At 52.4% G+C, this 27260-nt stretch overlaps 1 protein-coding gene across 1 annotated transcript in view; it reads right to left on the minus strand.

The window, feature by feature from the left end:
- Nucleotides 1-6918, minus strand: part of gpha2 (glycoprotein hormone subunit alpha 2) — an 18369-nt gene extending 11451 nt beyond the window's left edge. The window contains exons 1-3 of the mRNA XM_085976071.1: nucleotides 6769-6918; nucleotides 4014-4124; nucleotides 2136-2320 (exon numbers count right to left, since the gene is read on the minus strand). Coding sequence (XP_085832197.1) covers nucleotides 2136-2320; nucleotides 4014-4113 — 285 coding nt within the window. The 5' untranslated portion in view covers nucleotides 4114-4124; nucleotides 6769-6918. The remainder of the gene's footprint in view (nucleotides 1-2135; nucleotides 2321-4013; nucleotides 4125-6768) is intronic.
- Between the last annotated feature and the right edge of the window lie 20342 nt (nucleotides 6919-27260).

A 27260-nucleotide genomic window follows, 5' to 3' on the forward strand; every position in this document is an offset into this window, starting at 1 on the left:
GGCGTGAGAGAGCGAGGGGTGGTGAGAGGGGAAGGGGGGGTGAGAGCGCGAGGGGGAGAGAGAGAGCGAGGGGAGAGAGAGAGTGCGAGGGAAGAGAGAGAGAGCGAGGGGAGAGAGAGAGAGCGAGGGGAGAGAGAGAGAGCGAGGGGAGAGAGAGAGAGCGAGGGGAGAGAGAGAGAGCGAGGGGAGAGAGAGAGAGCGAGGGGAGAGAGAGAGAGCGAGGGGAGAGAGAGAGAGCGCGAGGGGAGAGAGAGAGAGCGAGGGGAGAGAGAGAGAGCGAGGGGAGAGAGAGAGAGCGAGGGGAGAGAGAGAGAGCGAGGGGAGAGAGAGAGAGCGAGGGGAGAGAGAGAGAGCGAGGGGAGAGAGCGTGCGAGGGGGAGAGAGAGAGCGAGGGGGAGAGAGAGAGCGAGGGGAGAGAGAGAGAGCGAGGGGAGAGAGAGAGCGCGAGGGGAGAGAGAGAGAGCGCGAGGGGAGAGAGTGTGCGAAGGGGAGAGAGTGTGCGAAGGGGAGAGAGAGCGAGCGAGGGGGAGAGAGAGCGAGGGGAGAGAGAGAGAGCGAGGGGAGAGAGAGAGAGCGAGGGGAGAGAGAGAGTGCGAGGGAAGAGAGAGAGTGCGAGGGAAGAGAGAGAGAGCGAGGGAGAGAGAGAGAGCGAGGGGAGAGAGAGAGAGCGAGGGGAGAGAGAGAGAGCGAGGGGAGAGAGAGAGAGAGCGAGGGGAGAGAGAGAGAGCGAGGGGAGAGGGAGAGAGCGCGAGGGGAGAGAGAGAGAGCGAGGGGAGAGAGAGAGAGCGAGGGGAGAGAGAGAGAGCGAGGGGAGAGAGAGAGAGCGAGGGGAGAGAGAGAGAGCGAGGGGAGAGAGAGAGAGTGAGGGGAGAGAGTGTGCGAAGGGGAGAGAGAGCGAGCGAGGGGGAGAGAGAGAGCGAGGGGAGAGAGAGAGAGCGAGGGGAGAGAGAGAGAGCGCGAGGGGAGAGAGAGAGAGCGCGAGGGGAGAGAGTGTGCGAAGGGGAGAGAGTGTGCGAAGGGGAGAGAGTGTGCGAAGGGGAGAGAGAGCGAGCGAGGGGGAGAGAGAGCGAGGGGAGAGAGAGAGAGCGAGGGGAGAGAGAGAGAGCGAGGGGAGAGAGAGAGAGCGAGGGGAGAGAGAGAGAGCGAGGGGAGAGAGTGTGCGAAGGGGAGAGAGTGTGCGAAGGGGAGAGAGTGTGCGAAGGGGAGAGAGAGCGAGCGAAGGGGAGAGAGAATGAGTGAGGGGGGAGAGAGAGAGAGAGCGAGGGGGGAAGAGAGAGAGAGCGAGGGGGGAGAGAGAGGGAGCAAGGGGGGAGAGAGAGAGAGAGAGAGCGAGAGGGGGAGAGAGAGAGCGAGGGGGGAGAGAGAGAGAGAGAGAGAGCGAGGGGGGAGAGAGAGAGAGCCGGGGGGAGAGAGAGCGAGGGGGGGAGAGAGAGAGAGCGAGGGGGGAGAGAGAGCGAGGAGGGAGAGAGAGCGAGGGGGAGAGAGAGCGAGGGAGGAGAGAGAGAGAGCGCGAGGGGAGAGAGAGAGAGCGAGGGGAGAGAGAGAGCGAGGGGGGAGAGAGAGCGAGGGGGGAGAGAGAGAGCGAGGGGGGAGAGAGAGAGCGAGGGGGGAGAGAGAGAGCGAGGGGGAGAGAGAGAGCGAGGGAGAGAGAGAGCGCGAGGGAGAGAGAGAGAGCGCGAGGGAGAGAGAGAGAGAGCGAGGGAGAGAGAGAGAGAGCGAGGGGGGAGAGAGAGAGCGAGGGGGGAGAGAGAGAGCGAGGGGAGAGAGAGAGCGAGGGGAGAGAGAGAGCGAGGGGGAGAAAGAGAGCGAGCGGATGGGAGGAGCGAGAGCGAGGGGGGGAGAGAGAGAGCAAGGGGGGAGAGAGAGAGAGCGAGGGGGGAGAGAGAGAGAGCGAGGGGAGCGAGAGCGAGGGGAGAGAGAGAGAGAGAGGGGGAGAGAGAGAGAGCGAAGGGGAGAGAAAGAGAGGGGGAGAGAGAGAGAGCGAGGGGGAGAGAGAGAGAGAGAGCGAGGGGGAGAAAGAGAGCGAGGGGAAGGGAGGAGAGAGAGCGAGGGGAAGAGAGAGAGAGGCAGAGACAGAGGGAGGGACAGCGAGCGGTGGGGATGATTTTGAGAGGTTTCAGTTCTTAGATGATCACCTTCTGCAGCTTACTAACGGTGCAGCACTGCGACACAGAGGTGATGTTGTGCTTGAAGCCGCTGGCCAGCAGCACTGAGTACTTGGAGGGGAAGGCACTGGACTCGCAGTGACCCACACAGGCGTGGATCAGCTGGGTCCCGTGGCATGTTCCCCGACGGTCACTCTTGATGGTCACGTTAAAAGCTGCAAAGAAGAGATGGGAGAGTCAGCCAAAATAACCCCCAGGACGCCATGGAGCTACAGGAGTGGAGGGGTGGGGGGCCAACAGGGCAGTGAATTTGGTGTCCTGACTTTTCTCTCCCCCCTTCCCTCCGCACAACAAGCTCCCCCCAACACTCTCCTCACCAACATTTCAGAATTTAATGGACCAGACACCAAGGCGGGGTGAAATTGGATGCCTTTGCGCTTCCGGGGGTCGCTAATGGCTTTGCGACCGGGTGCGGCACTGACATCGACTCCTGCCATATTGGCCGGATTTTTACGGCGTTGTGCCCCGACCTCCTTCGCCCGGAGATCGTGACATCATCGCCGAGCGCGTTGCCCCGGTCGCGCCCCGGACCCGAAATTGACCAGCGCCCCCTGCAGTAGCGCCGGGCGGAAACACCGACAGCTGCAGGAGGCGAGCGTCGGGCGGGCGGCCACTTTGGCAGGGGGGCGGGGGGCGCGATGATTAAAGGCCAGGCGGCCGAGGTAAGTGGGAAAAAAACTTAACTTTCTTGTTCCCTTTTTTCCTGCGGGTTCCTGCCTGTGATCGATCAGCCTGATCGATCTGCTTGAGCGGCGGGCTGATTGCACGGGATCGCGGCCATCTTTGTGGTCCAGGTGGGTACTTTTCAAATTCTACTGGGGGGGACGCCCTGAAACAGACCCTCTTTCAAATCTTTGTTGCCCTTTACTCTGCTTGTCAATGATACCCCTTCCCGCCCCGTCCTGGGGTTGGGGGAGGTGGCCTGTCTATATCTGTACCTACTCCTTGCCCTGGGTGAAGCCCCTCAAGATTGGAAGGCACTGAGCCAATGGTGAAAAGCTTTCACTTCAGTTACAGCACAACCCGTCGAATGTTCAACGCCGCTTCTGTCCTCCCACTTTGCCCATTCTCTCTCGACTCAGCCTCTCCTTCCAGCACCAGTTCGCTCGTTCTCTGGCGCTCTCTGTCTCTCTCGCTCTCTCTGTACCACTCCAAGAACACAAGAAGTAGGAGCAGGAGTCGGCCATTCGGCCCCTCGAGCCTGCTCCACCATTCAATAAGATCATGGCTGATCATCGACCTCAACTCCACTTTCCCGCCCGATCCCCATATCCCTTGATTCCCCACGAGTACAAAAAAATCTCTCGATCTCAGTCTTTAATATACTCAACGACTGAGCCTCCACAGCCCTCTGGGGTAGAGAGGGCTGTCCTATGAGGAGAGATTGAGTAGACTAGGCCTATATTCTCTCGAGTTTAGAAGAATGAGAGGTGATCTCATTGAAACATACAAAATTCTTACAGGGCTTGACAGGGTAGATGCAGGGAGGATGTTTCCCCCTGGCTGGAGAGTCTAGAACCAGGGGTCACAGTCTCAGGATAAGGGGTCGGCCATTTAGGACTGAGATGAGGAGGAATTTCTTCACTCAGAGGGTGGTGAATCTTTGGAATTCTCTACCCCAGAGGGCTGTGGAGGCTCAGTCGTTGAGTATATTCAAGGCTGAGATCGATAGATTTTGGGATATTAAGGGAATCAAGGGATATGGGGATAGTGCAGAAAAAATGGAGATGAGGTCGAAGATCAACCATGATCTTATTGGCTGGCGGAGCAGGCTTGAGGGGCCAAATGGCGAAATCCTGCTCCTAATTCCTCTGTCTCTGTCGGTCGACTGTCTCTGACCTTACTTACGGTAGAGGTGACAGCCTGGTGCCGCTGGGTCCGGGCACAATCCTGCAGAAACCAGCATCAAGATCAGTCCGGAGACGGTCAACTCCCAGGGGGAAGGCATTTTGGTGGTTACTGAGTGAGGAACAAGGGGAAATATCAGTGCAATTCACAACAGTGCACACCCCGACACACTGAGTATAAACCCTGACACACACCGAGAATAAACCCCCGACACACACCGAGAATAAACCCCCGACACACACCGAGAATAAACCCTGACACACACCGAGAATAAACCCCCGACACACACCGAGAATAAACCCCCGACACACCGAGAATAAACCCCCGACACACACCGAGAATAAACCCCCGACACACCGAGAATAAACCCCCGACACACACCGAGAATAAACCCCCGACACACACCGAGAATAAACCCCCGACACACCGAGAATAAACCCCCGACACACACCGAGAATAAACCCCCGACACACACCGAGAATAAACCCCCGACACACACCGAGAATAAACCCCCGACACACCCCGAGAATAAACCCCCGACACACCCCGAGAATAAACCCCCGACACACACCGAGAATAAACCCCCGACACACACCGAGAATAAACCCCCGACACACTGAGAATAAACGCCCGACACACTGAGAATAAACCCCCGACACACCGAGAATAAACCCCCGACACACACCGAGAATAAACCCCCGACACACACTGAGAATAAACCCCCGACACACACCGAGAATAAACCCCCGACACACACCGAGAATAAACCCCCGACACACACTGAGAATAAACCCCGGACACACACTGAGTATAAACCCTGACACACTGAGAATAAACCCCCGACACACACTGAGTATAAACCCTGACACACCGAGAATAAACCCCCGACACACACTGAGTATAAACCCTGACACACCGAGAATAAACCCCCGACACACACTGAGTATAAACCCCCGACACACCGAGAATAAACCCCCGACACACACTGAGTATAAACCCTGACACACTGAGAATAAACCCCCGACACACACTGAGTATAAACCCTGACACACCGAGAATAAACCCCCGACACACACCGAGAATAAACGCCCGACACACACCGAGAATAAACCCCCGACACACACCGAGAATAAACCCCCGACACACACCGAGAATAAACCCCTGACACACACCGAGAATAAACCCCCGACACACACCGAGAATAAACGCCCGACACACACCGAGAATAAACGCCCGACACACCGAGAATAAACCCCCGACACACACCGAGAATAAACCCCCGACACACACTGAGAATAAACCCCCGACACACCGAGAATAAACCCCCGACACACACTGAGTATAAACCCTGACACACCGAGAATAAACCCCCGACACACACTGAGTATAAACCCTGACACACCGAGAATAAACCCCCGACACACACCGAGAATAAACGCCCGACACACCGAGAATAAACCCCCGACACACACTGAGTATAAACCCTGACACACCGAGAATAAACCCCCGACACACACCGAGAATAAACCCCCGACACACCGAGAATAAACCCCCGACACACACTGAGTATAAACCCTGACACACTGAGAATAAACCCCCGACACACACTGAGTATAAACCCTGACACACCGAGAATAAACCCCCGACACACACTGAGTATAAACCCTGACACACCGAGAATAAACCCCCGACACACACCGAGAATAAACGCCCGACACACTGAGAATAAACCCCCGACACACACCGAGAATAAACCCCCGACACACACCGAGAATAAACCCCCGACACACACCGAGAATAAACCCCCGACACACACCGAGAATAAACCCCCGACACACCGAGAATAAACCCCCGACACACACCGAGAATAAACCCCCGACACACCGAGAATAAACCCCCGACACACTGAGAATAAACCCCCGACACACACCGAGAATAAACCCCCGACACACACCGAGAATAAACCCCCGACACACACCGAGAATAAACCCCCGACACACACTGAGAATAAACCCCCGACACACACCGAGAATAAACCCCTGACACACTGAGAATAAACCCCCGACACACACCGAGAATAAACCCCCGACACACACCGAGAATAAACCCCCGACACACCGAGAATAAACCCCCGACACACACTGAGAATAAACCCCCGACACACTGAGAATAAACCCCCGACACACACCGAGAATAAACGCCCGACACACACCGAGAATAAACCCCCGACACACACCGAGAATAAACCCCCGACACACCGAGAATAAACCCCCGACACACACCGAGAATAAACCCCCGACACACACTGAGAATAAACCCCTGACACACACCGAGAATAAACCCCCGACACACACCGAGAATAAACGCCCGACACACACCGAGAATAAACGCCCGACACACACCGAGAATAAACGCCCGACACACACCGAGAATAAACCCCGGACACACACCGAGAATAAACCCCCGACACACTGAGAATAAACCCCCGACACACTGAGAATAAACGCCCGACACACACCGAGAATAAACCCCGGACACACACCGAGAATAAACCCCGGACACACACCGAGAATAAACCCCCGACACACTGAGAATAAACCCCCGACACACACCGAGAATAAACGCCCGACACACACCGAGAATAAACGACCGACACAGACCGAGAATAAACGCCCGACACACACCGAGAATAAACGCCCGACACACACCGAGAATAAACCCGCGACTCACATTGAGAAATGCAGAGTGCACTCACCTCTGCACCTTCCTCCTGTCTCTCTCGGTTTCTTCCTCTCTGATTCCTTTCTTTCTTGCTCTGGTCCCGGCTCCCTTGATTTGTTTTTTCCTCCCTGTTTATTCCTCCTTCTATCTGTTTTTGCTCTCTATTTCTGTTTCTTACTCTCTCTCTCTCTCTCTCTCTCTCTCTCTTTCTCTTTCTCTTTCTTTCTTTCTCTCTCTCGGCTCTGTCTCAGTCTGTTGTGGGTGAGGTGAGCTCTCGGATTAAGTAGCTCAGGAACAGAGCGCACCCCACCCCTCAGTTCCCCGACCTATCAGAGGGAGGGCCCATTCAGCTCCCACTCAAGCCTCAAACCTCCAAACAGCATCACATCAATCTTCCAATTGTCAGGGCATGTTTCTCCTTTGAAGTTAGTGCGTGGAATGTTTTATGTGCCCCAGCATTAGGACCTGTGTTACTTTGGTGAGTGTCCCAAGGTGTTCGGTACAGTTAGAGATCAGTCACCAATATACATGGAGATCTCAGTGTTCGACTGGAAATGTCTCAGGGCAGAATTGCCAAGAAAACTGTTTTTCCAAATGATCTCAGTAATTAAGGAGAGATGGTTTCCACTGGCAGGAGGGTCGATAACCAGAGGGCACAGATTTAAGACCATTAGCGAAAGACCAGAGGGGAGATGAGATTTTTTTTTAACGCCAATTGTTGTGATCTGGAACGTGCTGCCTGAAAGGGCGGTGGAAGCAGATTCAATAATAACTTTCAAAAGGGAATTGAATAAATACTAGAAGGGGGAAAGATTTGTAGGGCAACAGGGAAAGAGCAGGGGGGAGTGGGAAGAATTGGATAGGACTTTCAAAGAGCCGGCACAGGAATGATGGCCCGAATGGCCTCCATCTGTGTTGTAAGATTCTGTGAAACTGGTTTAATTGTCACAGCGAATGTTAAGATAAAGGGGTTCAATATTCGGAGGGGTTTTGATAAAGGAAATCAGGAAATACTGGTCCGTGAGTCAGTGCACAAGGAGGGTGTAAATTTAAGATCACCACTAAAAAGAGAAAGGTTAGAGCTTTTTGTTACATAAATGGTTGTTCAGGCATGGATAGCCTGAACCAGAAACAGTGGGGGAAGCAGAATCCATAACGGTATTTGAAATGGAAGGGGATAAAGATTTGAGGAAAAAATTAAAAGGGGCTCCACAGTTCCGAGCTTCTCACCATTTGGAAAATACTCTGATCTATCTTTATCGGTGCACAGTGGATGACTTCATACTTGCCCACGTTGAACTCCATCTGCTACAGCTCTGTCCATTCACTTAATCTATTAATGTACTGTTGCAATTTATGTTCCCATCTACACTACTGACTGTGCCACCTACCTTAGCTTAGTCAGCAAACTTAGATATATGGCTATTCCTATTCCTAATCCACTGCCCCGCTCTCCCCATAGCTCTGTATCAATCCCAAACTAATCCCACTGCCCCGCTCTCTTCCCCCATAGTCCTGTATCAATCACAAACTAATCCCACTGCCCTGCTCTCTCCTCATAGCCCTGTATCAATCCCAAACTAATCCCACTGCCCTGCTCTCTCCCCATAGCCCGGTATCAATCCCAAACTAATCCCACTGCCCCGCTCTCTCCCCATAGCCCTGTATCAATCCCAAACTAATCCCACTGCCCTGCTCTCTCCTCATAGCCCTGTATCAATCACAAACTAATCCCACTGCCCCGCTCTCTCCCCATAGTCCTGTATCAATCCCAAACTAATCCCACTGCCCCGCTTTCTCCCCATAGCCCTGTATCAATCACAAACTAATCCCACTGCCCCGCTTTCTCCCCATAGCCCTGTATCAATCCCAAACTAATCCCACTGCCCCGCTCTCTCCCCATAGCCCTGTATCAATCCCAAACTAATCCCACTGCCCCGCTCTCTCCCCATAGCCCTGTATCAATCCCAAACTAATCCCACTGCCCCGCTCTCTCCCCATAGCCCTGTATCAATCCCAAACTAATCCCACTGCCCCGCTCTCTCCCCATAGCCCTGTATCAATCCCAAACTAATCCCACTGCCCCGCTCTCTCCCCATAGCCCTGTATCAATCCCAAACTAATCCCACTGCCCCGCTCTCTCCCCATAGCCCTGTATCAATCCCAAACTAATCCCCACTGCCCCGCTCTCTCCCCATAGCCCTGTATCAATCACAAACTAATCCCACTGCCCCGCTCTCTCCCCATAGCCCTGTATCAATCACAAACTAATCCCACTGCCCCGCTCTCTCCCCATAGCCCTGTATCAATCCCAAACTAATCCCACTGCCCCGCTCTCTCCCCATAGCCCTGTATCAATCCCAAACTAATCCCACTGCCCCGCTCTCCCCATAGCCCTGTATTAGTCCCAAACTAATCCCACTGCCCCGCTCTCTCCCCATAGCCCTGTATCAATCCCAAACTAATCCCACTGCCCCGCTCTCTCCCCATAGCCCTGTATCAATCCCAAACTAATCCCACTGCCCCACTCTCCCCATAGCCCTGTATTAGTCCCAAACTAATCCCACTGCCCCGCTCTCTCCCCATAGCCCTGTATCAATCCCAAACTAATCCCACTGCCTCACTCTCTCCCCATAACCCTGTACCTTTCACTGTTTCAAATACTTATCCAATTTCCCTTAAAAGATGCAATGGTCTCTGTCTCAACCATTCCCTGTGGCAAACATTACTTGCTCCAACAACACTCTGTTTAAAGAACATTCTCCAAACCTCTCTCCTCACTCTTAGTGATAATTTTAAATTGATGATCCCTCGTCACTGACTCCCCAACTGGAGGAAATAATCTTGCCAAAAGATGTACACTTTGCCTTTCCGTTTAAAAGTATCGGTGGACTTGGCGGATGTCTGAAATGTCGGGTTTTTTTAAGCACCTGCTTGTTCTGGGGGAGGGTTTCCTTCTCTGTAACCGAATGCGATCGCAGAGGGAGCGGGTGTTCAGTAACACGGGTGTAAACTGCAGAGGTGTGGCGGAGGTGCTGACAGGAGTACACTGAAGCGAGTGTCAGCTCCCTGCCTCAGTGCCCTGGTGGTGATTGGGAGTCCGACACCAGCTATTAGGTCTGACAGCTGAAAGCAGTGAAGCGGGAAATCCTTTTGTCTGTATCTCTTTCCACACACCAACTTTAATCCTGCATCTGACTGCTTATAACAAATCAAACCTAGTGTGTCAGGTAGGACTGCCTGGGAACAAAGGGCAAAGGATGGTTAAACTGTCTCTAGACAGTGAGGTTTTTTTTACCAGGTTTTCTGCCCCCTCCTTTCCCAAAGGCAGTCGTATCTGCTGCGATAGGATTCAGATGCAAAGTCCCACATAATCCAGGCTGACACTCCAATGCGGTACTGAGGGAGTCTTTCGGATGAGACATTAAACCGAGGCCCCCGTCTGCCATCTCGGGTGGATGTAAAAGATCCCACGGCCACTATTGGAAGAAGAGCAGGGGAATTCTCCCTGGTGTCCTGGGGCCAATATTTATCCCTCAACCAACATCACTAAAACAGATGATCTGGTTATTATCTCATTGCAGTTTGTGAGATCTTGCTGTGCACAAATTGACTACCGTGTTTCCCTGCATTACAAAAGTGACTACACCTCAAAAGTACTTCATTGGCTGTGAAGTGCTTTGGGACATCCTGAGGTCGTGAAAGACGCAATAGAAATGCAAGTCTTTCTTTAAAACATACATTAAAAAAGATAAAGAAAGCCAATCAAATCTTGCTGGCTTTTCTGACCTGAAAGGGGGGGAAGGGATTTACAGGCGGCTATCAATCTAGAGAGAAGCAATTACCCTTTAATTGACCCAGGGCATGCCTTATTTACATCAATTAAACCTAGTTGCCTCAAAGGGGCAGGCCACTTAACACAGCTCCACTTCAGCAGCAGAATAAATACATTGACACCACTGCTTCAGCCAATGTATTGGAGGCGGGGCGGGACTTATGGCAGGACTCACAGCAAACAGTCTATTTTACAGCAAACAGAGTCTATTTTACAGCAAACAGAGTCAATTTACTCAGCAAACAGAGTCTGTTAAAACAGCTCACCATATCAAACAGTCTACAGAGTCTATTTAAAAAGAGTCTCTACAAACTGCAGCAAACAGAACTCATGACCAAAACTACAGCAACTTTTGCCAATAAAAGCAGGGTGATTTCTCCAGCACAATGCAATGAGTGGAGGATCATTACATACAAATTATGTGCGTAAAATCAATCCCAGTCACTCACAGCAGTGCGGTCTCCAGGCGCGATTGACGGGGTAATTAACCAATCATCTCCATTCGGGCCGGGATATGTGGTGTCACTGTATGGTGCCGTCAATCTGTTTTTGGTAATATTGGTTGAGGGTAGGTACGTTGGCCAGGACATTGGGAGAATTCCCTGCTCTCCTTCAAATAGTGCCGTGGAAACTTTTAAGTTCACCTGAGCAGGCAGATGAGGTAGAACACAGCAAAGAATTGCAAACCATTTCTTTTTGGGCCATGAAAGAATAAAAAAAGAACTTGCATTTCTATAGCGCCTTTCACAACCTCAGAATGTCACCAAAGCGCTTCACGATTAATGAAGTACTTTTGACGTGTAGTCACTGTTATTATGCAGGCAAACACCGCATACAATTTCGGCACAGCAAGATCCCATAAAGAGCAAATTAAATAAATGACCAGGCAGGTCAATCAGTGCAGTTAAATGTAAGAAGTCACACAACACCAGGTTATAGTCCAACAGCTTTATTTGAAATCACAGGCTTTCGGAGCGCTGCTCCTTCGTCAGGTGAAGTGGAGAGATGCATAAAGACACAGCTTATATAGTCAGAGAATCATGTCAGATGTTTACAGGTAATCTTACCAACTGCCTTTTATCACACCTCGGCAGAGAGATAATCACAGCAATCAAAAGTGTGAATGGTGTCCAAACAGGTCAGTCAGGAAAACAGTACATCAAAGAACAATGAGTTAAAGGAAGACCTTGCATCTCTACTGCTCCTTTCACAACCTCAGGAAGTCGCAAGATGCTTTACAGCCAGCAAAGTACTTTTGAATCTCAGCCACTGTTATTATGCCATGTAAATGCAGCACCCCATTTGCGCACAGCAAGATCCCATAAAGAGCAAATTAAATAAATGACCAGGTAATCAGATTTTAGGTGTTGGTTGAGACAGGACACCAGGAGAATTCCCTCAAATAATGCCATGGGATTTTGTAAGTCCACCTGAACAGGCAAATGGGCTAGAACACAGCAAAATATTTTTTTGACCCTGAAAGAAAAGACAGACTTGTATTTCTTTAGCGCCTTTCACAACCTCAGGACGTTACAGCCAATGAAGTATTTTTGAAGTGTGGTCACTGTTGTAATGTAGGAAATGAGACAGCCAATTTGCGCACAGCAAGCTCCCACAAACAGCAATGTCAAGGGAGGCCAACCAGTAGAGTTAAAGAAAGAACTTTTGAAATGTAGTTACTGTTGCAGTTAAAAAATATTGATGAATAATTTTCAAAAGTATTAACTCCTTGCTTCCCAATAAATTGCAACTGTTCTCTGGGGGCTAGCAGGACAGGATGATATGAACTGTGGCACAGAATGAAGCCACTCAGCCCCATTGCGCCTGTGTTGACCTCTTTAGCTCACCAGCTCTAACCCCAGGATACCCATCTGGTGGCAGGTTCTCTCAGGGTCAGGTCACTGATCAGCTCAGGGGGCCATCCTGAAATCGCAGCCTGAGTTTGAAAACTTTCCGTCCCCATTAACTTTGAATAAAAAGTTAATAAATGACTGAATGATGCTCTCCTTGGTTGTGCATTTGAAAATGGAGTTGCCTTTAGCTGAATTTGTTTAGATTCCTCCTCAGACAATTGTTATCCACACATCCATCGTGTGTGCTGTGCCGGAGTAAACGTGTCTCAATAATCTCGGATATTACATCTTTATAACAGCCTTGCATTTAGATCTCCTCAAATTATTGGCACTCAGGTATCTTTTCATGACAGGAAAGCAATCACAAGCAGCTCCCTCACCACTCCAGTGCGCATTCCAATTCTTGACATCCAATTATTTTTCTACCTTAAATATATGCTATCTGGCGCTGTGATGTTCAGTCAGGTGCTGGCTGATGCGATGCTTGGGTCTATCTCTCAGTAACCTGTGAGTGGGTCAGGCTGTATTTTATTTTAATGTGATTGCCACAAACGTCTTTTTTATTGTTCATTCCGGGGATGTGGGCGTCGCTGGCAAAGCCAGCATTTATTGCCCATCCCTAATTGGCCCTTGAGAAGGTGGTGGTGAGCCGTCTTACATAGGATATACGGCACAGAAACAGGCCATTCGGCCCAACCAGTCCATGCTGGCGTTTATGCTCCACTCGAGCCTCCTCCTGTCTTTCCTTGTCTAAATTAGCATAACCCTCGATTCCCTTCTCCCTCATATGCTTGTCCAGCCTCCCCTTAAATGCATCTATACTGTTCGCTTCAACCACTCCCTGTGGTAGCGAGTTCCACATTCTCATCACTCTCTGGGTAAAGAAGTTTCTTCTCAATTCCCTATTGGATTTCTTGGTGACTATTGATGGCCCCTAGTTTTGCTCTTCCCCACAAGTGGAAACATTCTCTCTAAACCTTCTATCCAAACCTTTCATCATTTCAAAGACCTCTATTAGGTCACCCCTCAGCCTTATTTTTCAAGAGAAAAGAGACCCAGCCTGTTCATCCTTTCCTGATATGTATACCCTCGCATTTCTGGTATCATCCTTGTAAATATCCACAGCCTCAGGATAAAGGGTAGGCCATTCACGACTGAGATGAGAAGAAATTTCTTCACTCAAAGGGTGGTGAATCTTTGGAATTCTCTACCCCAGAGGGCTGTGGAGGCTCAGTCATTGGGTATATTCAAAACAGAAGTCGATAGATTTCTGACTAGTAAGGGCATCAAGGGATATGGCGATAGGGCCGGTGAATGGAGTTGAGGCAGAAGATCAGCCATGATCTCATTGAATGGCGCAGCAGGCTCGAAGGGCCAAATGGCCTACTCCTATTTATTATGTTCTTAAATCTTCTCTGCACTCTTTCCAGTGCCTCTATATCCTTTTTATAATATGGCGACCAGAACTGTACGCAATACTCTTAAGTGTGGTCTAACCAAGGTTCAATACAGGTTTAGCATAACTTCCCTACTTTTCAATTCTATACCTCTAGAAATAAACTTTAGTCTTCTTGAACTGCTGCAGTCCGTGTGGTGAAGGTGCTCCCACAGTGCTGTTAGGGAGGGAGTTCCAGGATTTTGACCCAGCGACGATGAAGGAACGGCCGATATATTGCCACGTTAGGACGGTGTGTGACTTGGAGGGGAACTTGGAGGTGGTGGTGTTCCCACGCGCCTGCTGCCCTTGTCCTTCTAGGTGGTAGAGGTCGCGGGTTTGGGAGGTGCTGTCGAAGAAGCCTTGGCGAGTTGCTGCAGTGCATCTTGTAGATGGTACACACTGCAGCCACGGTGCGCCGGTGGTGGAGGGAGTGAATGTTTAAGCTGGTAGAGGGGGTGCCAATCAAGCGGGCTGCTTTGTCCTGGATGGTGTTGAGCTTCTTGAGTGTTGCATGAGCTGCACTCATCCAGGCAAGTGGAGAGTATTGCTTGTGATTGTTAAAGGGATAATGTAATGTTAATTTTAAAAAGCCAAAAATTTACTTTAACGATTTGAAAGGGCTTGCATTTATATAGCGCCTTTCATGTCTTCAGGACATCCCAAAGTGCTTCACTGCCAATGAATTACTTTTGATGTGCAGCCACTGTTGTTTATGCATCTAAATGCAGCACCCAATTTGCACACAGAAAGATCCCATAAAGAGCAAATTAAATGAATGGCCAGGTAACCTGTTTTTGATGTTGACTGAGGGAGGAATGTTGGCCAGGATACCGGAGAGAACTCCCCTGCTCTTCTTTGGAATAGTTCACCTGAGAGGGCAGATGGGGCCTCGATTTAACGTCTCATCCGAAAGACGACAGTGCAGCGCTCCCTCAGTATTGCGGTGGGAGTGTTGGTCTGGGTTATGTGCTCAAGTCTCTGGAGTGAGACTTGAACCCACGACCTTTTGACACAAAGGAGAGCGAGTGATACCACTGGTGAGCTACAGGTCCAACGGTGCTGGCAGGGCCCCAGCAGTACACCCAGACTGTCTGACGTAATAAAACTCACTACACACTTGGTTTGAGCATAAAGCAAGGCTTTAATCAACTTGTTTCAGAACATAGAAGTCTAGTTGTACTTCACTAGTTCCTTGTCTTACAAAATGTCCCTGGCAGGCTGGGGCCCACGCCCGAGTATTTATACTCCTTCGACGGCGCCACCAGCTGGCCATCCAGCGTTATTTCACAAGTAGTTTCTTGATGAATGATGAGATTTATAACACTGTTTATGTGTGAGCTTAGTCAGTGAAAGCTGGAGGGGACGTGGAAGGGGCTATTCGACCATGGGACTCATAGCCGAGGCACTGGATAGTGATCAGGAGTAGGAACCGGAAGCTCTTCAAATGGCTGCTGCAGCTGAGACCAGCTAACAAAGCAGGAGGGATCAAAGCTGGGACCTTCCCACCTGTACCCAGGCCGCTAGTGCTAGGTGTGCGCAGGGACCGAGGCTACCCCCAACCTGTCCACCCGTCGCTGCACCCGCCCCCTTGGTGAATTTCCCAGGACCAGCCTAGTTTAAACTAGGTTCAGTGGGCTTCAGGCAGGATTCCTGCCTGCGCTTGGGATCTTACTACCAGGGGAGGGGGCAGGATTGGGAAATGTCTGACACCAGCAGCAACTTAAAGGGGCAGGCCTCCTCATATAAAATCATTACTTGATGCAATGTATAACCTACTGATGTCAAACTGCCACTCATTGTACCTCAACTGATTGGTCATCCCTATTAACTTTGCAAAACCATTATACACTTCCCAGCAACTGGTGTTACTCAGGGGAAATATATGAGGTCACCCTGTCATTACTGCCGTTTTGGGTGGGCACCTAATGGGACCTCAGGCAGCGACCGTTGCATCTTTTAAGGAAAATTTGGATAAATATTTGAAGCAGAGGGCTATGCAGGGAGAGGAGGGCAGTGGAATTAGTTTTGGAATGCTCTCGCAACAAGCCAGCACAGACATGGTGGGCCAAATGGCCTCCTTCTGTACTATAAACCTCTATGGTGTCATGGTTTCCCTTGCTCTCAAATAAAAACAGACCTTTTTTTATTTGTTTATGGGATCTGGGCATCGCTTGCGAGGCCCAGCATTTATTTCCCATCCCTAGTTGCCCTTGAGAAGGTGGTGGTGAGCTGCCTTCTTGAACCGCTGCAGTCCGTGTGGTGAAGGTGCTCCCACAGTGCTGTTAGGGAGGGAGTTCCAGGATTTTGACCCAGCGACGATGAAGGAACGGCCGATATATTTCCAAGTCAGGATGGTGTGTGACTTGGAGGGGAACTTGGAGGTGGTGGTGTTCCCAATGCGCCTGCTGCCCTTGTCCTTCTAGGTGGACGAGGTCGCAGGTTTGGGAGGTGCTGCTGAAGAAGCCTTGGCGAGTTGCTGCAGTGCATCTTGTAGATGGTACACACTGCAGCCACGGTGCGCCGGTGGTGGAGGGAGTGAATGTTTAAGGTGGTGGATGGGGTGCCAATCAAGCGGGCTGCTTTGTCCTGGATGGTGTCGAGTTTCTTGAATGCTGTTGGAGCTGCACTCATCCAGGCAAGTGGAGAGTATTCCATCACACTCCTGACTTGTGCCTTGTAGATGGTGGAAAGGCTTTGGGGAGTCGGGAGGTGAGACACTCGTCGCAGAATACCTAGCCTCTGACCATTGATTTCAGTTTTACTAGGGCTCCTTGATGCCAGACCCGGTAAAATGCTGCCTTGATGTCAAGGGCAGTCGCTCTCACCTCACCTCTGGAATTCAGCTCCTTTGTCCATGTTTGGACCAAGGCTGTAATGAGGTCGGGGGCCGAGTGGTCTTGGCGGAACCCAAACTGGGCATCAGTGAGCAGGTTATTGGTAAGTGCCGCTTGGTAGCACTGTCAACGACACCTTCCATCACTGTTTGATGTGTTGATGTTTGCGGGTTAACGTAAGGTGCAATAAAGAAATTGAGTTTGTCTCTTGATCCATTAAGGGGAACACTTTAAGAACAGTATAATAATGAGACATTAGCGCCTCACCTCACAACGTTTGGGAGCTGTTGTATTCCCATTTTAGTTTTCTACACATCTTCTGTGGATTTCACCTTCTGGTCTACAAAAAATGATTTCATCTAAGGAGTGCTTTTGCTTTTCAGACGTGCATTCTGAATCACTGGCGGACTGATTCTACATTCCGGCTCATCCGCCCAATCCCTGCCCCCTGGCTTAACGCACATTTCCACAGCCGCAAAGGGCGTCTCCCTCGACATTTGCCCTGAGATTTTGGGGTCACTGGGGCGAGGGCAGGGGGTGGAGCTGGGCCTGCGTTGGCCTATTGTATGGATCGAAGTGAGGTAGGAGGGAGGATTCCTGGCACTGCACCCCCCGCCTTATTTATTCGCAGCAATGTGGGTCTTGTGCAAGTGCACCCAGTAAACCATGGCACGCTAGGGGCTGCACCACCGCCCCCCCCCCCACAATGAACGGAGGTTCTGTGGCAGTCCCAGAGCTGCCCGTGGCGCCAATTTTAAACCTACTCACTGTGTTAAACGCTGCACCGTCCTCCACGAACTCATTCCTTCCCAGAGCCTCATATCTGTGGGACTCCTCACAGCTCCCTGCGTCTTGCTGCCTTCCTACAGTCTTTTTAAAAGCCAAGCTCGGTGTCACCTACCCATCACTTCCCGATTGGCCTCATCCTCGGTCCTAGGACAAGGAAGGAGGTTCTGCTGAGGGAGTTTGAGCAGCTAGGGGTCAAATTAAAAAGCAGAACCACAAGGGTAATAATCTCTGGATTATTACCTGAGCCACAAGCGAATTTGTCTAGGACAAATAAAATTAGAGAGTTAAATGCGTGGCTCAAAGACTGGTGTGGGAGAAATGGGTTTTGCTTCCTGGGACAGTAGCACCAGTACTGGGGCAGGAGGGAGCTGTTCCGCTGGGACGGGCTTCACTTGGCTAGCGCTGGGACTAGAGTCCTGGCGGATCATATAACTAGGGCTGTAGAGAGGGCTTTAAACTAACTAGTGGGGGGGAGGTTCCTAGAGAGCAAATAATAAAAATGACAACAGAGAAGGTCATCGACTTAGGTAGCAGTGGGGAAATTAAAAACCAGAGCGTGTCAGGAAGGGGCAGAAGGTATGGAGTAAAAGGTAAAGTAATAAAAAGGGCAAAAGCAGGAACTAAGTGTCACAAAACATCTTTGAAAGTTCTCTATCTGAATGCACGTAGCATTTGTAACAAAATAGACGAGCTAATGGCACAAATAACTACATATGGGTATGGTCTTGTGGCCATTACAGAAACATGGCTGCAGGGTGACAATGCCTGGGAATTAAACATACCAGGTTATTTAACGATCAGGAAGGAGAGGCAGGAAGGAAGGGGAGGTGGGGTGGCTATGTTAATAAAGGAAGGAATCACTGTAATACAGAGAAATGATATTGGGTCAAAAGATCAGGATAATGAAACAGTTTGGGTGGAGGTAAGGAATAATAAAGGGAAAAAAACACTAGTGGGCGTAGTCTATAGGCCTCCGAACAGTGGCAACTCTGTTGGACGGAGTATCAATCAGGAAATAGTTGAGGCTTGTAATAAGGGAACATCTATAATTATGGGGGATTTTAACTATCATATTAATTGGACAAATCAAATTGGGCAGGGCTGCCTTGAGGATGAGTTAATTGAGTGTATTAGGGATGGGTTTCTTGAGCAGTATGTAACTGAACCGACCAGGGGGCAAGCAACCTTAGATCTGGTCCTGTGTAATGAGACAGGATTAATTAAAAATGTCCTAGTAAAGGATCCCCTTGGAATGAGTGACCATAACATGGTTGAATTCCATATTCAATTAGAGGGTGAGAAGGTTGGATCTCAAACAAGCGTGCTAAGCTTGAATAAAGGAGATTATGAAGGTATGAGAGCGGAATTGAGTAGAGTGGATTGGGAAAATACATTAAAGGGTAAGACGATACATGATCAGTGGTGTTCATTTAAGGAGTTATTTTACAACTTCCAAAAAATATATATTCCACTGAGAAGAAAAGGGTGTAAAAGAAAAGACAGCCATCCGTGGCTAAGTAAAGAAATTAAGGATAGTATTCGACTAAAAACAAGGGCATATAAGGTAGCCAAATCTAGCGGGAGGATAGAGGATTGGGAAAACTTTAAAAGACAGCAAAAAATAACAAAAAGATTGATTAAGAAAGGGAAGATAGATTATGAAAGTAAATTAGCAAAAAATATAAAAACAGATAGTAAGAGTTTTTATAGTTATATAAAAGGAAAAAGGGTGGCTAAAGTAAATGTTGGTCCCTTAGAGGATGAGACCGGGAAATTAATGGTGGGAAATATGGAGATGGCAAAAACACTGAATGAATATTTTATATCAGTCTTTACAGTAGAAGACACTAAGAATATCCCAACACTGGACAAACAGGGGGCTAAAGGGGGGGAGGAGCTAAACACGATCAAAATCACTAAGGAAGTGGTACTCGGTAAAATAATGGGACTCAGGGCGGATAAATCACCTGGACCTGATGGCTTACATCCTAGGGTCTTGAGGGAAGTGGCGGTAGGGATTGTGGATGCATTGGTAATCATTTTCCAAAACTCCCTGGACTCGGCAAAGGTCCCGGCAGACTGGAAAACTGCTAATGTAACACCCTTATTTAAAAAGGGCAGTAGACAGAAGGCTGGAAACTATAGACCGGTTAGCCTAACATCTGTGGTAGGTAAAATTTTGGAGTCCATTATTAAGGAGACAGTAACAGGACATTTGGATAATCATAATTTAATAGGACAAAGTCAGCATGGTTTTATGAAGGGGAAGTCATGTTTGACAAATTTGCTGGAGTTCTTTGAGGAAGTAACATATAGGGTGGATAAAGGGGAACCAGTGGATGTAGTGTATTTAGACTTCCAAAAGGCATTTGATAAGGTGCCACACAAAAGATTATTGCTTAAGATAAAAAATCACGGGATTGGGGGTAATATTCTGGCATGGATAGAGGATTGGCTATCTAACAGAAGGCAGAGAGTTGGGATAAATGGTTCATTCTCAGACTGGCAATCAGTAACTAGTGGTGTTCCACAGGGGTCAGTGCTGGGTCCCCAACTCTTTACAATCTATATTAACGATTTGGAGGAGGGGACCGAGTGTAACATATCAAAGTTTGCAGATGATACTAAGATGGGAGGGAAAGTAGTGAGTGAGGAGGACATAAAAAACCTGCAAGGGGACATAGACAGGCTGAGTAAGTGGGCAGAGATTTGGCAGATGGAATACAATACTGGAAAGTGTGAGGTTATGCACTTTGGCAGGAAAAATCGTAGAGCAAGTTATTATCTTAATGGCAAGAAACTGGAAAGTACTGAAGTACAAAGAGATTTGGGGGTCCTGGTGCACGAAACTCAAAAGGTTAGTATGCAGGTGCAGCAAGTGATTAAGAAGGCCAATGGAATGTTGGCTTTCATTGCTAGGGGGATAGAATATAAAAATAGGGAGATATTGCTTCAGTTGTACAAGGTATTGGTGAGACCGCACCTGGAATACTGCGTACAGTTTTGGTGTCCATACTTAAGAAAGGACATACTTGCTCGAGTCAGTACAAAGAAGGTTCACTCGGTTAATCCCGGGGATGAGGGGATGGACATATGAGGAGAGGTTGAGTAGATTGGGACTCTACTCATTGGAGTTCAGAAGAATGAGAGGCGATCTTATTGAAACATATAAGATTGTGAAGGGGTTGGATCGGGTGGATGCAGGGAAGATGTTCTCGATGATGGGTGAAACTAGAACTAGGGGGCATAGTCTTAGAATAAGGGGCTGCTCTTTCAAAACTGAGATGAGGAGGAACTACTTCACTCAGAGGGTGGTAGGTCCATGGAATATGCTGCCCCAAAAAGCTGTAGAAGCTACATCATTACATAAATTTAAAACAGAAATAGACAGTTTCCTAGAAGTAAAGGGAATTAAGGGTTACGGGGAGCGGGCAGGAATTTGGACATGAGTCTAGGTTCGGGTTGGTCATGGCCCTGTGGGTAGCGGAGCGGGCCCAGGGGCCGTGTAGCCTGATCCTGCTCCTATTTCGTGTGTCTAATTCTGTTCGATTCAGGAGATGGTTCTGTGATAGTGGATTGGCGGTTAGGATCAGATCAGCCATGATCTTATTGAATGGCGGAGCAGGCTCGAGGGGCCGATTGGCCTACTCCTGCTCCTATTTCTTATGTTCTTATGTTCTACCTTTGAATCCTTGGGTGTCTTGCACTTGTTTTTCTTTTAAATAAGCACATTTATAGGAGAAATCATTCTATCTATCATGGGACTGAGCACGTTTAACAGCACCCTCTTGTGGAGAACCTTATTTTATTGTTAAATACCTTAACTGAGATTTTAAAAGCCTGAATACTATAGGAGGCGAGACAAATATTGCTCATTTTAGTAGCGGCTATAAGGCAGGTTAATGCCATTACATTAACTCTCACTCCAACAACACCCTGCTTCAGCCAAACATCATCGATAGAAACTAAAGGCGCACAATCCCAACCCATCCTTGGTGCAAATTTGCAGCAGGTGCTGCAGATATTTAAAGACTTGCATTTTTTTACAGCGCCTTTCACATCTCTGGGATGTCCCAAAGCGCTTTACAGCCAATAAATTACTTTTCAAGTTCAGTCAAATTTGCTTTTAATGGGAAACGCGGCAGCCAATTTGCACAAAGCAAGGTGCCCACAAACAGCAACCACATGGTGATGTTGGTTGAGGGATAAATATTGGCCCAGGACACCCGGGGAGAATCACAGAATCCCCACAGTGCAGATAGAGGCCATTTCGGCCCATCGAGCCGACACCGACACATATCCCACCCTATTCCTGTAACCCCACGTATTTAATCCCCTAACACTAAGGGTCAATTTATCACAGCCAAATCAACCTAACCCGCACATCTTTGAACTGTGGGAGGAAACCGGAGCACCCGGAGGAAACCCACGCAAACACAGGGAGAATGTGCAAACTCCACACAGACAGTCGCCCGAGGCCAGATTTGAACCCGGGTCCCTGGCACTGTGAGGCAACAGTGCTAACCACTATGCCACCGTGCCCCCGAACTCCCATGCTCTTCCAATAGCGGCCATGGAGTCTTTTGCGCCCACCCGAGAGGGCAGATGAGGTCTCGGTTTAATGTCTCATCTAAATACGGCATCACCGACAGTGCGGCACTCCCTCAGTACTGCCTCTCCGACAGTGCAGCATTCCTCAGTACTGCCCCTCCGACAGTGCGGCGCTCCCTCAGCACTGCACCTCCGACAGTGCGGCGCTCCCTCAGCACTGCCCCTCCGACAGTGCGGCGCTCCCTCAGTATTGCCTCTCCGACAGTGCGGCATTCCTCAGTACTGCCTCTCCGACAGTGCAGCATTCCGCAGTACTGCCCCTCCGACAGTGCGGCGCTCCCTCAGTACTGCCTCTCCGACAGTGCGGCGCTCCCTCAGTACTGCCCCTCCGACAGTGCGGCACTCCCTCAGCACTGCCCCTCCGACATTTCGGCACTCCCTCAGTACTGCCCCTCCGACAGTGAGGCGCTCCCTCAGTACTGCCCCTCCGACAGTGCGATATTCCCTTAGTACTGCCCCTCCGACAGTGCAGCGCTCCCTCAGTACTGCCCCTCCGACAGTGCGTCGCTCCCTCAGTACTGCCCCTCCGACAGTGCGATATTCCCTTAGTACTGCCCCTCCGACAGTGCAGCGCTCCCTCAGTACTGCCCCTCCGACAGTGCGTCGCTCCCTCAGTACTGCCCCTCCGACAGTGCGGCGCTCCCTCAGCACTGACCCTCCGACAGTGTGGCGCTCCCTCAGTACTGCCCCTCCGACAGTGCGGCACTCCCTCAGTACTGACCCTCCGACAGTGTGGCGCTCCCTCAGTACTGCCCCTCCGACAGTGCGACATTCCCTTAGTACTGCCCCTCCGACAGTGCGGCGCGCCCTCAGTACTGCCCTTCCGACAGTGCGGCACTCCCTCATTACTGACCCTCCGACAGTGCAGCGCTCCCTCAGCACTGCCCATCCGACAGTGCAGCGCTCCCTCAGTACTGACCCTCCGACAGTGCAGCGCTCCCTCAGTACTGACCCTCCGACAGTGCGGCACTCCCTCAGCACTGCCCCTCTGACAGTGCGGCACTCCCTCAGTACTGCCCCTCCGACAGTGCCGCGCTCCCTCAGTACTGCCCCTCCGACAGTGCCGCGCTCCCTCAGTACTGCCCCTCCGACAGTGCAGCGCTCCCTCAGTACTGCCCCTCCGACAGTGCGGCGCTCTCTCAGCAGTGCCCCTCCGACAGTGCGGCGCTCCCTCAGTACTGCCCCTCCGATGGTGCAGCGCTCCCTCAGTACTGCCCCTCCAACAGTGCGGCACTCCCTCAGTACTGCCCCTCCGACAGTGTGGCGCTCCCTCAGTACTGCCCCTCCGACAGTGCGACATTCCCTTAGTACTGCTCCTCCGACAGTGCAGCGCTTCCTCAGTACTGCCCCTCCGACAGTGCGGCGCTCCCTCAGTACTGCCCCTCCGATGGTGCGGCGCTCCCTCAGCACTGACCCTCTGACGGTGCAGCTCTCCCTCAGTACTGCCCCTCCAACAGTGCGGCACTCCCTCAGCACTGCCCCTCCGACAGTGCGGCGCTCCCTCAGTACTGACCCTCCGACAGTGCAGCGCTCCCTCAGTACTGACCGTCCGACAGTGCAGCGCTCCCTCAGTACTGCCCCTCCGACAGTGCAGCACTCCCTCAGTACTGACCCTCCGACAGTGCGGCACTCCCTCAGCACTGCCCCTCTGACAGTGCGGCACTCCCTCATTACTGACCCTCCGACAGTGCAGCGCTCCCTCAGCACTGCCCATCCGACAGTGCAGCGCTCCCTCAGTACTGACCCTCCGACAGTGCAGCGCTCCCTCAGTACTGACCCTCCGACAGTGCGGCACTCCCTCAGCACTGCCCCTCTGACAGTGCGGCACTCCCTCAGTACTGCCCCTCCGACAGTGCCGCGCTCCCTCAGTACTGCCCCTCCGACAGTGCCGCGCTCCCTCAGCACTGCCCCTCCGACAGTGCAGCGCTCCCTCAGTACTGCCCCTCCGACAGTGCGGCGCTCTCTCAGTAGTGCCCCTCCGACAGTGCGGCGCTCCCTCAGTACTGCCCCTCCGATGGTGCAGCGCTCCCTCAGTACTGCCCCTCCAACAGTGCGGCACTCCCTCAGTACTGCCCCTCCGACAGTGTGGCGCTCCCTCAGTACTGCCCCTCCGACAGTGCGACATTCCCTTAGTACTGCTCCTCCGACAGTGCAGCGCTTCCTCAGTACTGCCCCTCCGACAGTGCGGCGCTCCCTCAGTACTGCCCCTCCGATGGTGCGGCGCTCCCTCAGCACTGACCCTCCAACAGTGCGGCACTCCCTCAGCACTGCCCCTCCGACAGTGCGGCGCTCCCTCAGTACTGACCCTCCGACAGTGCAGCGCTCCCTCAGTACTGACCCTCCGACAGTGCAGCGCTCCCTCAGTACTGCCCCTCCGACAGTGCAGCACTCCCTCAGTACTGACCTTCCGACAGTGAGGCACTCCCTCAGTACTGACCCTCCGACAGTGCGGCGCTCCCTCAGTACTGCCCCTCCGATGGTGCGGCGCTCCCTCAGCACTGACCCTCTGACGGTGCAGCGCTCCCTCAGTACTGCCCCTCCAACAGTGCGGCACTCCCTCAGTACTGCCCCTCCAACAGTGCGGCACTCCCTCAGTACTGACCCTCCGACAGTGCGGCGCGCCCTCAGTACTGCCCTTCCGACAGTGCAGCACTCCCTCAGTACTGACCCTCCGACAGTGCAGCGCTCCCTCAGCACTGCCCATCCGACAGTGCAGCGCTCCCTCAGTACTGACCCTCCGACAGTGCAGCACTCCCTCAGTACTGACCCTCCGACAGTGCGGCACTCCCTCAGCACTGCCCCTCCGACAGTGCAGCGCTCCCTCAGCACTGCCCATCCGACAGTGCAGCGCTCCCTCAGTACTGACCCTCCGACAGTGCAGCGCTCCCTCAGTACTGAACCTCCGACAGTGCGGCACTCCCTCAGCACTGCCCCTCTGACAGTGCGGCACTCCCTCAGTACTGCCCCTCCGACAGTGCCGCGCTCCCTCAGTACTGCCCCTCCGACAGTGCCGCGCTCCCTCAGCACTGCCCCTCCGACAGTGCAGCGCTCCCTCAGTACTGCCCCTCCGACAGTGCGGCGCTCTCTCAGTAGTGCCCCTCCGACAGTGCGGCGCTCCCTCAGTACTGCCCCTCCGATGGTGCAGCGCTCCCTCAGTACTGCCCCTCCAACAGTGCGGCACTCCCTCAGTACTGCCCCTCCGACAGTGTGGCGCTCCCTCAGTACTGCCCCTCCGACAGTGCGACATTCCCTTAGTACTGCCCCTCCGACAGTGCAGCGCTTCCTCAGTACTGCCCCTCCGACAGTGCGGCGCTCCCTCAGTACTGCCCCTCCGATGGTGCGGCACTCCCTCAGCACTGCCCCTCCGACAGTGCGGCGCTCCCTCAGTACTGACCCTCCGACAGTGCAGCGCTCCCTCAGTACTGACCCTCCGACAGTGCAGCGCTCCCTCAGTACTGCCCCTCCGACAGTGCAGCACTCCCTCAGTACTGACCTTCCGACAGTGAGGCACTCCCTCAGTACTGACCCTCCGACAGTGCGGCGCTTCCTCAGTACTGCCCCTCCGACAGTGCGGCGCTCCCTCAGTACTGCCCCTCCGATGGTGCGGCGCTCCCTCAGCACTGACCCTCTGACGGTGCAGCGCTCCCTCAGTACTGCCCCTCCAACAGTGCGGTACTCCCTCAGTACTGCCCCTCCAACAGTGCGGCACTCCCTCAGCACTGACCCTCCGACAGTGTGGCGCTCCCTCAGTACTGCCCCTCCGACAGTGCGACATTCCCTTAGTACTGCCCCTCCGACAGTGCGGCGCGCCCTCAGTACTGCCCTTCCGACAGTGCAGCACTCCCTCAGTACTGACCCTCCGACAGTGCAGCGCTCCCTCAGCACTGCCCATCCGACAGTGCAGCGCTCCCTCAGTACTGACCCTCCGACAGTGCAGCACTCCCTCAGTACTGACCCTCCGACAGTGCGGCGCTCCCTCAGTAGTGCCCCTCCGACAGTGCAGCGCTCCCTCAGTACTGCCCCTCCAACAGTGCGGCGCTCCCTCAGTACTGCCCCTCCGATGGTGCAGCGCTCCCTCAGTACTGCCCCTCCAACAGTGCGGCACTCCCTCAGTACTGACCCTCCGACAGTGTGGCGCTCCCTCAGTACTGCCCCTCCGACAGTGCGACATTCCCTTAGTACTGCCCCTCCGACAGTGCAGCGCTCCCTCAGTACTGACCCTCCGACAGTGCAGCGCTCCCTCAGTACTGACCCTCCGACAGTGCAGCACTCCCTCAGTACTGACCTTCCGGCAGTGAGGCACTCCCTCAGTACTGCCCCTCCGACAGTGAGGCACTCCCTCAGTACTGCCCCTCCGACAGTGCAGCACTCCCTCAGTACTGACCTTCCGACAGTGCGACATTCCCTTAGTACTGCCCCTCCGACAGTGCAGCGCTTCCTCAGTACTGCCCCTCCGACAGTGCGGCGCTCCCTCAGTACTGCCCCTCCGATGGTGCGGCGCTCCCTCAGCACTGACCCTCCAACAGTGCGGCACTCCCTCAGTACTGCCCCTCCGACAGTGTGGCGCTCCCTCAGTACTGCCCCTCCGACAGTCCCTTAGTACTGCCCCTCCGACAGTGCGGCGCGCCCTCAGTACTGCCCTTCCGACAGTGCAGCACTCCCTCAGTACTGACCCTCCGACAGTGCAGCGCTCCCTCAGCACTGCCCATCCGACAGTGCAGCGCTCCCTCAGTACTGACCCTCCGACAGTGCAGCACTCCCTCAGTACTGACCCTCCGACAGTGCGGCACTCCCTCAGCACTGCCCCTCTGACAGTGCGGCACTCCCTCAGTACTGCCCCTCCGACAGTGCCGCGCTCCCTCAGTACTGCCCCTCCGACAGTGCAGCGCTCCCTCAGTACTGCCCCTCCGACAGTGTGGCGCTCCCTCAGTAGTGCCCCTCCGACAGTGCGGCGCTCCCTCAGTACTGCCCCTCCAACAGTGCGGCGCTCCCTCAGTACTGCCCCTCCGATGGTGCAGCGCTCCCTCAGTACTGCCCCTCCAACAGTGCGGCACTCCCTCAGTACTGACCCTCCGACAGTGTGGCGCTCCCTCAGTACTGCCCCTCCGACAGTGCGACATTCCCTTAGTACTGCCCCTCCGACAGTGCAGCGCTTCCTCAGTACTG

Source organism: Somniosus microcephalus, unplaced genomic scaffold, assembly GCF_052327205.1.
Source record: "Somniosus microcephalus isolate GS21.2 unplaced genomic scaffold, FLI_Smic_1.0 unresolved_chr2, whole genome shotgun sequence".
Classification (NCBI taxonomy): domain Eukaryota; kingdom Metazoa; phylum Chordata; class Chondrichthyes; order Squaliformes; family Somniosidae; genus Somniosus; species Somniosus microcephalus.